Below are 15,699 nucleotides of genomic sequence, written 5' to 3'. Positions count from 1 at the left end.
TCCACAGAGAAACCCACTGTCACCACTAAAAGACACAAAGTTCTCACTATAAGACCCACCACCTCCACAGAGAAACCCACCTCCACAGAGAAACCTACCTCCTCCACAGAAAAAGCCACTGTTCCCACAAATATATCCACTGTCCCCACTGAAAAACCCACCATCCCTACTCCAAGTCCCACTACTCGCTCTCGACGGCTCACAACTCCTGTACTCAGGACTACAACCTTGGTGACACCTTCTAAAGCTCCAAGTACCTCCCTGACCACTGTGATGCTGGCCACCACAACACCTAGATCCACTCCAGGTATGATACAGCACATTGAATAAAGTAAGAAAAAGACAGTAGTTAGGAAAAGTTTAGGGGAAAAGGATGCTTCTAGCAGGGGAGAGATGAATCAGACATGGTGACTTAAGAGAAATAAGGACTATTGTCCTTGACTGAAGGGATGAAGGGCTCAGGTGAGCATGGGTGGTTGGGAACCAAATACCAGGCTTAGTTCTTAATTTTTTATTGAGATAAAATTCATATGCCATAAAATAACTCCTTTAAAGTATACAACTCAGACCCTCCCTGGTGGCGCAAGAGATTAAGCGCAGCACTATGAAGCTGTCCACAGCCACTGCAGCACGAATTCAATCCTGTGCCAGGGAGGTGACCCACATGGCATGACAGACCTCTCCTGTCTTGCCTGCTGCTCCCCTCAGCAGTGTACTTTGTCAATCTGCCTGTTCTGCTCCCCAGTCTGTCTCTGGTGAATTGTGTCACTCCCTGCACCTCTGGCCTGTACCCCAGTTCTGTATACATAAATAAATAAAATTTTTTAAAAGTATACAACTCAATGGTTTTATCATATTCATGAGATTTATGAGTAAACATTATCACTGTCTAATTCCAGAACATTTTCATCATTTCCCCCCCAAAATAAACTTCACATACATTATCAGTCACACCCCATTTCTAGTTGTCCCTCCCATCCCTGGCAACCACTAGTTTACTCTGTCTTTATGGATTTACCTGTTCTAGACTGTATAAATAGAACTGTATACTCCTTTGTGACTGGCTTCTTCGTCATTGGTATGATGTCGTCAAAGTTCAGCCGTGTTGTCATTCGTATCAGGACTTCATTTTTTTTTTTTTTAATGGCTGAATTAGATAGGCAACTTACTTAGAGAAGAACTTGAGTCTGGAGGTAGAGGAGAAACAGAAAAGTCATAGGCTGGTGGCTTAATGAGGCTATGTTTTCTCCTTAGTGAGCTGCCCTTCAAATGCCCACTATGAACACTGTGCCTGCCCAGCGTCCTGCAACAACCCCAAGCCCAAATGTTGGCATCGTTGCCAGCCAGGCTGTGTCTGTAATTCCGGCTTTTTGTTTAGTAACTCCACCTGCGTCAAGGCCTCTTCCTGCTATTGCTTCTACAACAACCATTACTATAAGGTAATGAGCTATAAAAATGATCCCTGAAAGTATATTCTTAACTCCTGTAAGGTGCCACCACTCGCGTTCCCAGATCCCCTGTGGGAGACAGCCAGCACAACACTGGGGTTCCAGGTAACCTTGAGCAAGGTTATTTTTTCCTTTTTAAAACTGTTTCATACCTATAAAATGTGCACAAACAGATGTTTTACCTTGTAAGATTGTTGTGAAGATGAAATTAGATTGTAACACAGACCAATTACTAAATAAATGTTAGTTATTATTATTGTTAGCAATTTATGATACATATCACATGCACCCTACTCATTAAAAGCATACGAAGCTATTTGTTAGTGTCCGGGGGCTCTTCTCAGGTCTGGTGTTCCTCCCATTGTCATCAGAGTTCTGATTTGTCTCTTCAGAAGTCTTTCCCCCCCCTGAACCCCTGTGTTTAGTCAGTCTCCTGGATATCTCAGTGTTAGTGTTAGATTGACTTCAGCTACAGCACAGCCAGAAAGCTCTATCACAGTCATCAGCCTTAAGCATCGCTTCCCTCTGCTCTGCAGGACAAATTTTAACATATTCATACAACAAACACTGAGCAAATACTTTCTACCCTCCTGGCACTGGGGTCACCATAAGTAGGGCTTCGCCCTTGCTCTCCTAAATCTTAATTCCTGCTTTCAATTCAGCAAGTATTTTTTGAGTGCAAAACTCCCTGTCAGGCACGGTGCTCCCTGTTGGAGCTAAGGCAGGGAGTAAAGACAGACTCGATCCCTCAAAGAGGTGCTTCCACTCAAACAAGTACAAAATAATAGGCGCAGAAATACAGCAGTGGCTAGGTCCTCAGCTGGAGGATGCAGCTCAGGGTGGTCTGGGGAGTCTTGCTGAGAAAGTAATGACCTCGAGTTTAACTCTACAGGTTTTATAGGCATGATTTAGAAAGAGAGAGGAGAAAGACCATTCCAGGACAAGAGTTTAGCATGTGTCAATGTCCTGGGGTGGGCAGCTATATTTGGTAGGTGGTGGTGAAAGCAAGTGTAGGAACAAGGTCAGGTCTGCAGGCCTAGTGGAGGAGAGGAAGGACCCCGAAGAGCTACAGGTTTGCAACTGGGGATTCCTTGTCCCCAGGTTGGAGAAATGTGGTACAGCCCCAACTGTGCAGAACACTGCCGCTGCTTACCTGGCAGTCAGAAGGAGTGCCGGGTCTCTCAGTGCAGAAAACACACAGCGTGCCAGAAGAAGAATGGCCAGTATGGATGCCATCCCTATGGTGAGCACCCCTTGCTTCGTGCTGGCCCAGCTTGCCTGAGTAGGCATGACACCAGGGTCCTCATACCTTCCTTAATTCGAGGTGCCAGAGTGGGTTGCAGGTTGGGTGAAGCCTGTGGGGCCTGACTTGCCTGAGGGGACATTGGACTCAGCTCCTCAATTCCCCCCCTCCCTTGGTAGGCTCTGCCACCTGCTTTGTCTACGGAGACCCTCACTATCTCACCTTTGACGGGAGACCCTTCAGCTTCATGGGCAAGTGCACCTACATCTTGGCCCAACCCTGTGGCAGCTCAACAGGTAGGACTTGAGCAAGGGGCCTGAGGTCACAGCTGCCAGGTGTGGGGCACAGTGGGCAGGAGGAACGGCGCTAGGAGGCATGGCCAGGAGAAACAGGAGAGGAGAAAGCATTCAAGGCTGACATGTCCGGCTCAGAAATGACTTTCTTAAGGCCAGATTACTGGGAAATGAACTCAAAGACACCAGTTGCTTCCTTGGCCAGCTTTCATAAAGGCTGGTGTGGTAGCAGTAAAGAATGAGAACAGTAGCACAAACTACTGCTTCACTCCCTTGGGGACCAATCCCAACTCTTGGACTGCAGAGCTGGGTGTCTCTGGGGCCCTTCCCCCCCCCCCCAGTGCTCAGAAATGCTTATTGAATCACCCCAAACGTCCTTCGCCCCTCTTGCCACCCAGAGCCATTCTTCAGGGTGACGGCAAAGAATGAGGAGAGAGTACAGGAAGGCATGTCCTGCCTGAAAGCAGTCTACGTGACCGTGCAAGAGACCACCATCACCTTGCTCAAGGGCAGACGCACCCTGGCAAGTCCCATTTTGTTTTAATTTGGTCAGGGCCATCAGGCCTGGCTGCAGCCTTGTCTGTGGGCTACTGTGTCTGAGTCCTGGTCAGTGCTTCCACCTCCAAAGCCTCTCAGGGGTGGGTTTACATCAAGTAACCATGGTCATGCCTGTTGTCAGCTCCAGAGCCCTCCCAGGGGAAGAGGTCATTAACATTCCTGTGGAGGGTGACATGCCTTCCAGCGTGGACATGGGTGTCTGCTGAGGGTTCACCTTGACACCCAGATCTTTGTCTCTTCCCTCTTTCAGGTTGAGGGTCAGCAAGCCACCCTCCCAATTCTGCTTAAGAGGGGCATCTATCTGACAGTAAGTGGGCGATTTGTGGAGCTGCAGGCTACATTTGGTTTGCGGATCAGATGGGATGGTGACCAGCAGCTGTTTATCACTGTGCCCAGGTGAGGGGCAACCCAATATGACAGCTGCCACTTCTCCTTGTCCACACCTCCTCCAGCCTTGTCTCCTCCTACACCAGCACCTAGCTCAGGGGGCAGGGCTCACTTTGGATGAAGAGATCAGAGGAAATGGTTATGGGACAGTGTGATAATAGCAACACGTATACACAGTGCTTGGGGAATGTGCTAGAAGGGGTTGTTCTGAAGAGTGGTTGCTTGACCCCAGTATTAAAGGAAAAGTGGCTCCCCAGATGGACAGACAAGGGGAAAACTATTAGAAGTCTTGAGCAAGGGCCCTCCCTAGTGGAGTAATGGTTTAAAGCAACACTATGATGCTCTCCGAAGCCACTGCAGCACGAGTTTGATCCCCAGCCAGGGAGCTGACCCATATGGTGTGACAGACCTCTGACCTGCCCGCTGCTCCCCTCAGCAGTGTATTTCAGTTGATCTGCCTATTCTGCTCCCCACTCTGTCTCTGGTGAATCCTCTTATCCTCTACCCTGTATCACTGGCATGCACCCCAGTTCTTGTATAAATAAATAAATCTTAAAAAAAAAAAAAAAAGAAGTCATGAACCGTAAATGCAAGAAGAAACTGGAATGGTTGAGAGGAAACAAGAGGTTTGCTAATGGCTGGAAGAGGAAACGGGAGCAGAGGGGATGAAGGGATACTAGAGATGGCGCAGGCCGACGGTTGTGAGATCCTGTGAACCTGGCCTCTGGCTTCGAGCCCTGGTTTAGTGTACACCATCTAGATCTGTACTGCCTTCCTTCCCACACCCCCAACTCCTCCCCTCAGCTTTGATCCCTCCATGGAGTGAGGCCCCTTCTCTCCATTAATGCCTCCTTTCTGGTCCCCAGCACCTATTCTAGCAAACTCTGTGGCTTCTGTGGAAACTATGATGGCGACAGCCGCAATGACAACCGGAAGCCAGATGGCACTCCAGCCCAAGACCAGGAGGAGCTGGGGAACAGCTGGCAGATAGTGGACAATGAGGACAAAGAGTGGGACATCCAATCCCCATCCTGGCACCCCTGCTCCTTTGGCCTGTCTCAGAGCCACGCACCCTAACTGACATCACCCCTCATTCTCTTCACTCCTCCTCTCCACACCCCCACTTCTGGCTGCCTTCCCCCTCCTCCCCATTTCTGAACAAGCCCGTGAAATCTTTATGGCCCTTGCCCCCTACCTCAGTCCTCAGGCCTTGTGAGCATCCCCACTCTTACCAGGCCCGCCCCAGAGTTTTCCACTTCTGGTAGGGCTTGGCATTCAAATGTTCTCCATGAGGGGGGTTGCCAAGAGCCAGAGACCACCAGGATAAAGGGTCAGGACTGGTGGGGAGCCTTGGCCTTGAGAGTTTTGTGGGTGAATATCTTCTAGGTGCCAGAGGAACCAGGAAACCACCCCATCTTGTGACTCAAGCTTGCTAAACAGTTTGTCGGGGCCCGAGTTCTGCGGACAGCTTGTGGCAGCCCACGGAGCCTTTGAGTATGAAAGATGACAGGAAGGGCCTGCTGGGGTAGGAGGGGGTGCCCATGGTAATGGGACCACCCGTTGATCTGTCTTCTCTCCTCAGGGCATGCCTGCCTCACATCATGACCTTCCCCTTCTTCGATAACTGCATGTTTGACATGTGTAACTTCCAGGGACTGCAGCAGATGCTGTGCTCCCACTTGTCAGCCTTGACAGAAACCTGCCAGGAAGCTGGTTATACAGTGAAGCCCTGGAGGGGACCCCTGTTCTGCCGTGAGTTGTGCCAAGAGGCAATTGTGATGCTCAGGTTCTGGCCCGGCTCTCTGGGGAGCCTGCTTTAGGACAGGGCTAGCCCCTCCCCACCCCCTCACCCCCCAACCTTGGACTTCTTTATACAACAGAGCTTTTGAGGCTTTTGGGTTGGCTTGCTCCCCCAATGTGCCCTGCAGGCTGCTTCCCCAGCCCCCAGTGAAAGCCAAGCCCCTCAGTGGGGCTTTTCTCAGCCATACTCCTCTCCAGGGGGCAGAAGTCTCTAGCTGTGGGTCCTCTGACTCTGGGCTGTGACCTGGCTGTGGATCACCTCTCCCTTTTCCTCTGTCCGCCTCACACCATCCTCATCTGCGCTTCTCCTCCTCCTCCAGCTCTGACCTGCCCACCCAACAGCAAGTACACTCTATGTGCCAGTCTGTGCCCCAACACCTGCCGCCCCAAATTCAGTGGCATGTCCTGCCAGCAGCGGTGCGTGGAAGGTTGCGAGTGCAATCCAGGCTACGTCCTCAGTGGGTTGGAGTGTGTCCCCCGGAGCCAGTGTGGGTGCCTTCACCCCACAGATGGCTACTTTAAGGTGAGCCCTGGGCAGACAGCCCAAAGCACTCATCCTGGTTCTGAAGTCTGGGGCAAGCTGGTGGGCAGGACAGTGAAGGGGGAAGTGGGGAGGTGTGGGGCTGGGAATGGAAGACTTGGGCTCAGCCCTGGTGCTCTTCACACCCATGGGAAGGAACCATACACAGCACAGTTATCCCCACGCTGCCTAGAGGAGCCTGAGACCCTTGGTCCTTTCCCTTCTTACTTTGCCCACTGCTCCCCCTACTGCCCTGTCTTTTTCTCAGTTTCTCAGCCTCTGGAAGTCCTTCTGTGTCTTGCCTGCACTCTTTCGAAACCCCGTCCTTTCCTACCTACTGCAGTTTCAGCCTTGTGGCGCCTGTCTCCCCAGCTCTAGGAAGCTCATGGAGCCAGAGCCGTGACTGGGGCACCTCAATCTCCTTTGCCTGTTTCTCCCCTAAGACCTGCAAATGGTGCTGATGTCCTCTACCACTGACCCTCCCCTCCCTGCTCCCAACTGGCCCACTGCGCTCTCCCTGTCCCTGCCTTAGTCTCTCCCAAGCTCTCTGTTCGCAGCCCCGATTTGCCCTGCTCTGCCTCCCAGTCAGTGAATCTTTGAGGTCCCCTGGTAATGTATCTCCTCCTGGAACCTCTCCTGACAGCAAATCAAAAAGCATTTCTCTCAACTCTTGCAGCAAGTGCTTACTGCCTGTGTCAATGGCATTGAACTGCCATTGGCTCCCTGCTCGTCATCTTTGGGTGCATCTGGTGCTGAGGCACATGATTTTGTAGTTGACATCTTGATTCTTTCCCTCCCTCCCCACCACAATGAGTTCCGTGAAGGGGCAGGGACATGGTCCATCCAACTCATTACCGAATTCCCAAAATGTGACCCTGTGCACACAGCTAAATGGTGAAACTGAAGAAACATGACGACGTGATTGGATTAGTGAGCAGATGCTAGGCTTTTGCTATGAAGGTGGAGGCTTGGGAGACAGGAGTACACCCCCACCAGTGAATAGGCTGGTGATTTGCATAGCATTGGACTAGTCCAGCAAGCCCCCTCGGCCATGGTTTCATTCTCCATGTTTCCATTACCCAAGGACATCCGTGGCCTGGATATTTTACAGACATTAGGATATTTTGAGAGGGAGGTCACCTCACATAGCTTATTGCAGTATATCATTATCGGTGTTTTATTAGTAGCCACCATTATTAACCTTTACTGTGCCCATTTATAAATTAAATTGTCACAGGTATGTTAGCTGTAGGAAAACATACAGCCTGTGCAGGGTACTATCTGTGGTTCACGCACTCCCTAGGAGTCTTATGGACAGGGTGGGACTAGTCAGACATGGGAACAGCCTTTTTCTCCTTCCCTCCTTCTATCCCCCAGGCAGGGGAGAAGTGGTACAAGCCAGGCTGCAGATATCTCTGTGTCTGTGAGAAGAACTTCAATATTCGCTGCCTGCCCTGGAAGTGCCAGGCCCAGGAAGTCTGCAGTCGGCAGAATGGCATCTATGGCTGCCACGCCCAAAGTGAGCAGCCAGCTGGAAGGACAGCAGGGGTGGGCACCCATATGGCCTTGAGCGAATGCATGTTCTGCCCCAAAGCAGGCACCCCACTCTGGGGTGTAACCAGGAGCTGGGAGCACCTTCAAGAACCCAGCAGTGAGGTTGGGGTGGTGGCCCTCCTTGACCCCTCCACGCCAATCTGACCTCCCAGGAACCTTGCTGTCATTTCAATGCAGACTGACAGGAAGCAGCTCAGGACCAATGCATGTCCAAACTCCATCTCCTCCTCCCCAGGCAGCGCCACCTGCACCATCTCAGGGGACCCCCACTACCTGACATTCGACGGAGCCCCGTTCCACTTCATGGGAACCTGCACCTACACCCTAACCCGGCCTTGCCAGACCATTCCTCTAGAGAACGACTTCATCGTGTTCGCCACTAACGAGTTCCGTGGAGGAAACCCTGAGGTCACCTACGTCCAAGCTGTCCACGTCCATGTCTTCAATCTCAAGATCTCTCTGCTCAAAGGTCACAAGGTTATGGTGTGTGCCTCCACCTATCCCCCAGACCTGCCCCACCAACCTGCTCAGCTCCTCTCCTCTGTCCCTCCCCACTCACTTTTCTGACCTCTAGAGCCCCCTGAGGGAGCTCAAAGCAGACTCAGCCCCCCAGTTCCTGAAACACACCACCACCCCTTCTTACTCCCAGTCTTGGCCCCTGTTGTCCTGTGCCTAGCGCCTCTCCCTACAGTACCCTCCCTGCCTCTGTAGCTGAACGGTGTCCGGGTGACCTTGCCAGTGTGGCCTGCCCAAGGTCGACTGGTCATCAGGCCCAGTGGTTCCTTTATTCTTCTCCACGCGGACTTTGGGCTTCAAGTTCGCTATGATGGCGACCACCTGGTGGAAGTGACAGTGTCCTCCTCCTACGCCGGCCGGCTCTGCGGGCTGTGTGGTGAGTTGCCCAAGCACCTATGGGCAAAGCCAGGACAATAGGCAGGAGCCTGAGTCTGTTCATCGTAGGTGTCCTGAGTCCTTTTCCACTGGATAATTGGCTGAGGATGTTGGTTGTGAGGGCAGGTGTTAAGGGAAGCTGGAGGTAAACAAAAAGAAGGGGTTAAGCTTGAGCTGTTGAGTAGAAAGTGGGGATACCTCTTTGGAGAAGAAAGGTGGTGGGTGGAGACTGCCGGCAGGTGCCTTGCCTCCTATGAACTTCTCCTTCCCCCAGGGAACTATAACAACAACAGTTTGGATGACAACCTGCAACCTGACAAGAAGCCAGCCAATAGCGCCATCACCCTGGGGGCAGCCTGGAAGTCAAAAGATTTATCTGAAAATTAGTGAGTAGAGAATTGGGGCTATGGGATCTGGACTGGGGAGGCGCCTCAGAGGACAGAGCTGGTGAAAACTTCTGACCTCTCCTGCTGGTACCTGCTGGGTCCCTTCAGTCTTCCTGGTCTGTCTCTTCAGAGCGCTTTCTTGGGATGTCTCCTTTCAGATCCATCTTCTTTCCTTCCCGCTGGATCTTCTGAATTTCCTACTCGAGGGTGCCCCTTGTCCTCTCCTCCTGTCCTTATTTCCCCTTCCTGTCCCTTCTCCACTTTTGCTTTAATTGGGGGATCTTTCCCCCAACCCTAAGTTCTTATCTTCCCCCCTCTCCTCATCAGCTGCTACACGACAGGTATCAATATCCAGCCCCCCAAATGCCTGAAGAAGGAAGAAACAGACCCCTGGAATAAGAACTGTGATATCTTAATGAACCCTAGGGGTAAGCTGCATCCTTGCTGGCCCCTGGCTCCTCTCCCAGGAGGGGAATTGTTCAGGGAGGGAGGAAGTTCCAGCTATGAAATAGGAGAGTCAAGAGCAAGGTGAAGGAAAAAGAGTGGCAGTGTTCACCCTCTTTGGAGTTTCAACACATGAGGCTGTCTTAGGTAGTAGGTTTGCAGGAAAATGGGCTTTAATAGAAAGAATGTTCAATTTTCCACAAAGCAATTGCCTGGTTCTGCTCCCTTCCTAAACAGGTCTCTCTCACACCGATGTTTTCCTTCCCCAGGACCCTTCTCCCAGTGTCACCGGGCGGTGTCCCCGAAAGCCAGCCTTTCCAATTGCAAGTATGACCAGTGTAGGAGTCAGGGCAGCACCCAGGCCTTGTGCCGCTCCCTGCAGACCTACGCAGCCCAGTGTGCCCTTGCAGGCCACCCCCCTGCCTGGCGGAATAGCACCTTCTGCTGTGAGTCAACTGACCACCCACTCCCCAAGCCTGGAGGAGCCCCCCAGACCCTATCATGTCTTCCCCTCCCCAAGTGCCCCTTCTTTGTGCTTCCCTTCATACCCTGACCCTTGGGCCCCACGGGACCCTCCTCCCTACCCACGTTCCAGGCCTCCCCTCGTGGCCTCCCTGCACGCCTCCACCTGACTCTACCTCGCCAAAAAGTTCTTCCCATATTTGGCCATCACCTCCACTCCTTCTTACCTGAGTTCCCTTGTGTGTGTGTGTATGTGTGTGTGTGTGTGTGTGTGTGTGTATGTGGGGGGCAGGGAGGGGGGTGTTGGATTACACATAGCCCCAAACTCCCATTTTAACGATTTTTACAGGTACAGTTCTATAGCACCAAGTGCATTCACCCTTTTGGGCAACCCTCACCACATTCACCACAGACCTTTCTCATCTTCCCAAATGGAAACTCTCTTCCCCAGAAAGAACTCCCCTTCCCCCAGCCCTCCATTGTATTCTGTCACTAATCTCGGGACCTTTTTGTCACTGACTTATTTCACTTTCTGTAGTGTTCTCAAAACATGTAATAGGTCACAGAATTCACTTCCTTTTTAAGGCTGAACAATATTCTGTTGTGTGGATGGACCCTGATTTGTTTATCCAGTCATCTGATAGACATTCTTAAGTATTATTGATGTCTCAAAGTCAGGGAGCTAGAAATCACTCTGCCCTTCCTAACACTGGTTTTTTCTTAGCTCTGAGATGCCCATCCGGCAGCACATACAGGCCCTGTGCCAGCCCTTGCCCAGCCACTTGCCTCAGCCTAAATGCCCCAAGAGATTGCCCGGCAGCACTGCCCTGTGCCGAGGGCTGCGAATGCCAGAAGGGTCACGTCCTGAGTGGAACATCCTGTGTGCCCCTCAGCCAGTGTGGCTGTACAGACCAGTGGGGCTCCTACCACCCGGTGAGAGGCAGAAGGCGGTGGGTGCATTTGGGCAGACAGGCTCAGATCCTGCGAGGGGGTGCAGCCAGCCAGTGAGCCAGTGCTGAGTTGGGAGCAGCCTGATGCTGAAAGGCTGAGAAAGGCTAGCGAAGGAGGCCAGCAGACAGTGGCACGGATCTCTGAGGAGCTAGGGCTGGAGGGGGCTCAGCGCATCTCTGGCTTCCAAGTGGCCATTGTTCTGCTGATGTCCCCCACAGGTCGGGGAGAACTGGTACACAGACAGAACCTGCTCCAGGCTCTGCACCTGCTCCACCTATAACAACATCTCCTGCCAGCGATCTTCCTGCAAGCATCAGCACCTGTGCTGGCCCATGGAGGGGCGCATACGCTGCCTGAAGACAGGTGGGGGGCCACTGGGCTCAGAGTTGGACCCCACAGCCACCAAGACAAGCTCTCCTCAACTGCCTCTTCCATTCTCCCTGAAGTCTTAGCACTTAGATTCTTGTCCTGTTGCCGAAGGAGTTTCTGATGATGGTGGGTGGGCTGGGGAGAGGATGACCCTCAGGCCACAAGGAAGGACTTTTTGGTGTTCACTCATTGTTCTCCTCTCAGGGCCATGAACTGACTGGGATGTGTCTCTCTGGCAGAATATTCCCTGCTCCACCCCCAAGCCTTTCTCTTCCTGTTCTTCCCCCACCCTGGTGGCTTCCTGCCTGTCCTTGAAGCCTGGGAAGAGGAGGCAGGGTACGCCTGTTCTCACTAAGGCTGGGCCACTTGGCCACCTCCTCCTCCTCCAGGCTCAGTAACGTGCTCTCTCTCCGATGAACCCTATTATGTGAGCTTCGATGGGAGTCATCATGGCCTCGGGGGCAACTGCACTTACACCCTGGTGAAAACGTGCCACTTCCACCAGCGCATGACCTTCTTCAAGATCACTAGCAGGAATGGGAAGTCTGACAGGCCTGCCGCCCCTTTTTCCCCTAGCCAGGTTGATATGTACATCTACCACACCTGGATCACCCTGAAGAGGGCACACCACGTGCTGGTAAGCTGGGAGTGTGGCGGAAGCGAGCTCTGGGAAGAGCTTTGCTCCCTTTCCTGCTCACACCCTTGCCCGCCTCTGTAGATCAATGGCACACAGGTCAAACTTCCTGTGCACAACCGGATCCCAAATGTTGATATCTCAGCCAATGGCAACTACACTGTGATCAACACTGTCTTGGGCATTAAAGTCGAGTTTGACGGCCGTCACTTACAAGTGGTCATCCCTACTAACTATCATAATCATGTGAGCAAACGCCTGGTTCTTTTTAGGAAGTCAATTCTCGTCCATCCCAACAGGGCTCAAGCCCCGTGTGGAATGGCAAGCCCCTGTCTCAAGTCCTCAAACTGCTGGTCTATGGAGCGTGCTTTACCCTTTAGAGGAGGACAGGGGCTACCAACTACAAACGCTCTTATCCTGACGATGCCCTCTGCCCACCTAGGTCTGCGGCTTGTGTGGGAACTTCAATGCAGAGGAAGAGGATGAACTAATGATGTCCAATGATGAGCTAGCCCTTAACGACACGGAGTTTGTGGACAGCTGGCTAGATGAGGAGACTGACCAAAAGTAACTGTCCCTAAGGCTCTCTACTTTTTCATAGGAACATAAGTTGGGACTCGACCATATTGTACACGTGGGAGATGATGACATGTACACTCCTTTATGTGGGCAATTTCATGGGGTTGACTTTGGGGTTCCAAGACCTATTTGGGGAAACATGAAAGTCCTCTTTCTCTGCTTTGAAATGTGGAAGTAGGGCCTCCCTGGTGGCTCAAGGGGTTAAGTCTCAGCACTACGAAGCTATCCGCAGCCAGTGTAGCCACGAGTTTGATTCCCGGCCAGGGAGCTGACCCCCATGGCGCAGCAGACCTCTCCTGTCTCTCTCGCTGCTCCCCTCAGCCGTGTATTTCAGTAGATCTGACTGTTCTGCTCCCCACTCTGACTCTGAAGAATCCTCTCACACCCCCACATACCTTTGGCCTAGACTCTTGTTCTTGTATGCAAAAATAAATAAATTTTTACATAAATTTGACTAAAAAAAAAAAAAGAAATGTTGAAGGAGGTTGAAAATGTGTAGAATGTTGGTAAAAGCTTAGACCAGCTTCTGGGTGAAGCCAAGAGGGATCTTTAAGGTGTTGGGGTCCCGGAATTATGTTCAAAGGCAGGGCAGTGACCATCTCTGTGATGACTGCTTTCTCTTCCCAGTTGCCAACAAAGGAAGAACCAAGCAGAAGAAAAGGAGAAGCCGGAGATAAACTGCAGGCAGGCCGACCTATCAAGGGTCCAGAAACAATGCCAAGCAGCCCTCCAGGCTCCAGCCTGGGCTAACTGTGCCACCCGTGTGGGCCTTGAGCCCTTCCTGCTTGGCTGTACCCACCACCTCTGTGAGTTTGGAGGCCTCCATCATGCCCTGTGTGAGTTTCTGAAAGGCTTTGAGGCTGCCTGCCAGGCCCAGGGGCTCAAACCCCCAATCTGGAGAAACAGCAGCTTCTGTCGTGAGTATCTTTTTTTTTTTTTTTTCAAGATTTACTTATTTATTCATATAGAACTGGGGTACAGGCCACAGATGTGGAGGGTGAGAGGCTTCACCAGAGACAGAGTGGGGAGCAGAACAGGCAGATCCACGAAGTACACTGCTGAGGGGAGCAGCTGGCGGGTCAGGAGAGGTCTGCCACGCCATGTGGATCTTCCCGGGGGCAAGCGGGTTGGAACTCATGCGGAAGCGGCTTTAGCTTCTTAGTGCTGTGTTTTAACCTGCTGTGCCACCAGAGGGCCTGTTGTGAGTATCTTTTAAGGGGGTCATTCTCAAATCATGTTTCTCTCTGATCCCACAATGCTCTTCTGTTCTCTTTCCTGGTTTTTCCTGACCTATTTCTGACCTCATTGTCCCTGGTGTGGAGCATCTGTAAGAACTTCTTAGCCAACGGTCCTAGCACTTTTTCCCCCACCACGGGACAGTCTTGCTTGGAGATCCTTCCAGATACAGAAAGGGCTTCCTCATTCTCTGTTGCTGCTGCATGATATTCCATTATTACGTCATAACTCATTTGATATATTTTGTGTTCACAACTCTCCTATTGATTTTCTCCCTGTTTCCAACCGTTTGCATACCACATGCAGATAGGATTTTCCTTGTCACCATCTGTGGGGTGCATTTCTAGAAGTGTGATCTTGGAGTCTGGGCTGCACACTTGTACTTGTGTTGAGTGACCGTTCATAGGGGTTGAGGAATTCACATCCCTACCAGCAAGGTTGCTTCCTCACAGCGTCATAAACGCAGTCTTAGTATGCTTTTGGATTTCTGTGAATCTGACAAGTGAAAACTGAATTGTCTTACTCTGCGTTTTTCCTTTTAGGAGTGTGTGTTTTTCCATAGGTGTAGGAACTGTGTGAATATCCCTTTTGCTGAACTATCTCTTCATTGACCTATTTCATGGAAATCCATTATTCCAAAGAGTAGCCCTTCACAAGCGCTAAGAGTTATAATTTTTTTCTAATACTTTCCCCTATTTGCCTTTTTTTTTTTGGCTGAGAATATTACTTTGTTTCATTTTGAGCCATAATTATAAATTCCTTCCCCACTCTAAAGTTAAAAAAGAATTTGTCCATATTTTGCTCTAGTGTTTTTATAATTCCATTTAAATATCAACTTGGTTTTAAAATTTTTCCAGTATTATTAAATGACTAATCTCTTTTCCCTCAACAGATGCCACAATTTACCCTTACTAAACCCTCGTTTTATTTGGATACATTTCTGGACTTTCTCTCCTTTCATTCATCCATCTATATTCATTTACTAGTAACATGATGATTTGATCATAAAGTTCAAAGTGTGTTTTATTTTCTATTAGAGACATTACTTATGCATTACCTTCTTTTTCTTTTTCAGTTTTTCTTGCTTTTCTGGTGCATTTCCTTATTTCCACTTCAATATCATATTCTCCTATTTTTAAAGATTTAGTTGATGTATTTGTGGAGTCACCGTTAGGGTATAAGTTTACACAGAGAAAACTGACATCTTCTGTCATAAACTCTTCTGACTGGAAACATTTGCAGGCTATTAAAAACAACTATAGCTTAAGGTATTCTTTAACTACAAAGAGTGGAAACTTTCCTGCTTGTTGGCCATTCACATCAGGTCAGCTGGATGCTGCCAGATGATCTCTGTATCCTGCACTGGGTTGGGGGAACAATGTTTATGCTCATCGTTGCTACGGGGAATAAATGAAACCTGCATTGAGGAAATGTCTGTAGGAGGAAGAAGGAAGGAGGAAACAGTTGGCCTGTCTCCCACTGGTGGGCCAACAACAGGTGACAATAAAAGCACACAAAACTAAAGGGATATCAGGATGTGGACAACAGGCAGGGTAAATGAGCTGGTGCAGGAAGGGAGTGGATAAACGCGCAGGACCACATGCTTTTCACCCAGCTCACCGTGCTGTGTCCTTCTGAGTGCCTGCTCCCCTCTAATGAGCTCCATGTACCCTTTTCCAACTCCCAGCACTGGATTGCCCGACTCACAGCAGCTACACCACCTGCTTGCCCTCCTGCTTACCTTCCTGCTGGGATCCGGAAGGCCAGTGCAATGGCGTACAAACTGCACGCACCTGCCAGGAGGGCTGCCTTTGTCGGCCTGGTTTTGTGCTCAGTGAGAAGCAGTGTGTGTCCCGGAGCCAGTGTGGCTGCAAGGACGCCCGGCTCGGCTCCATCGCTGTGAGTGGCTCCAGAAGTCCTTGGAGACAGCACTCCTGGGGCGGG

The 15,699-nt window shown here is 50.8% G+C and overlaps 1 protein-coding gene across 1 annotated transcript in view; it reads left to right on the top strand.

The window, feature by feature from the left end:
• ZAN (zonadhesin) overlaps nucleotides 1–15,699 on the top strand; it is a 52,205-nt gene that overhangs the window by 16,696 nt on the left and 19,810 nt on the right. The window contains exons 14-36 of the mRNA XM_012731625.1: nucleotides 218–307; nucleotides 1,255–1,439; nucleotides 2,550–2,691; nucleotides 2,871–2,987; nucleotides 3,383–3,507; nucleotides 3,793–3,938; nucleotides 4,796–4,939; nucleotides 5,316–5,423; nucleotides 5,512–5,681; nucleotides 6,050–6,252; nucleotides 7,627–7,768; nucleotides 8,039–8,286; nucleotides 8,515–8,695; nucleotides 8,969–9,080; nucleotides 9,408–9,508; nucleotides 9,794–9,970; nucleotides 10,711–10,919; nucleotides 11,156–11,300; nucleotides 11,696–11,943; nucleotides 12,025–12,186; nucleotides 12,383–12,507; nucleotides 13,147–13,436; nucleotides 15,443–15,654. Coding sequence (XP_012587079.1) covers nucleotides 218–307; nucleotides 1,255–1,439; nucleotides 2,550–2,691; nucleotides 2,871–2,987; nucleotides 3,383–3,507; nucleotides 3,793–3,938; nucleotides 4,796–4,939; nucleotides 5,316–5,423; nucleotides 5,512–5,681; nucleotides 6,050–6,252; nucleotides 7,627–7,768; nucleotides 8,039–8,286; nucleotides 8,515–8,695; nucleotides 8,969–9,080; nucleotides 9,408–9,508; nucleotides 9,794–9,970; nucleotides 10,711–10,919; nucleotides 11,156–11,300; nucleotides 11,696–11,943; nucleotides 12,025–12,186; nucleotides 12,383–12,507; nucleotides 13,147–13,436; nucleotides 15,443–15,654 — 3,782 coding nt within the window. The remainder of the gene's footprint in view (nucleotides 1–217; nucleotides 308–1,254; nucleotides 1,440–2,549; nucleotides 2,692–2,870; nucleotides 2,988–3,382; nucleotides 3,508–3,792; nucleotides 3,939–4,795; nucleotides 4,940–5,315; nucleotides 5,424–5,511; nucleotides 5,682–6,049; nucleotides 6,253–7,626; nucleotides 7,769–8,038; nucleotides 8,287–8,514; nucleotides 8,696–8,968; nucleotides 9,081–9,407; nucleotides 9,509–9,793; nucleotides 9,971–10,710; nucleotides 10,920–11,155; nucleotides 11,301–11,695; nucleotides 11,944–12,024; nucleotides 12,187–12,382; nucleotides 12,508–13,146; nucleotides 13,437–15,442; nucleotides 15,655–15,699) is intronic.

This window comes from Condylura cristata, unplaced genomic scaffold (assembly GCF_000260355.1).
Source record: "Condylura cristata isolate star-nosed mole 26May11 unplaced genomic scaffold, ConCri1.0 scaffold00032, whole genome shotgun sequence".
NCBI lineage: Eukaryota > Metazoa > Chordata > Mammalia > Eulipotyphla > Talpidae > Condylura > Condylura cristata.
The sequence above is the reverse complement of the archived record's forward strand: the minus strand, read 5'-3'. Positions and strand labels throughout refer to the sequence as shown.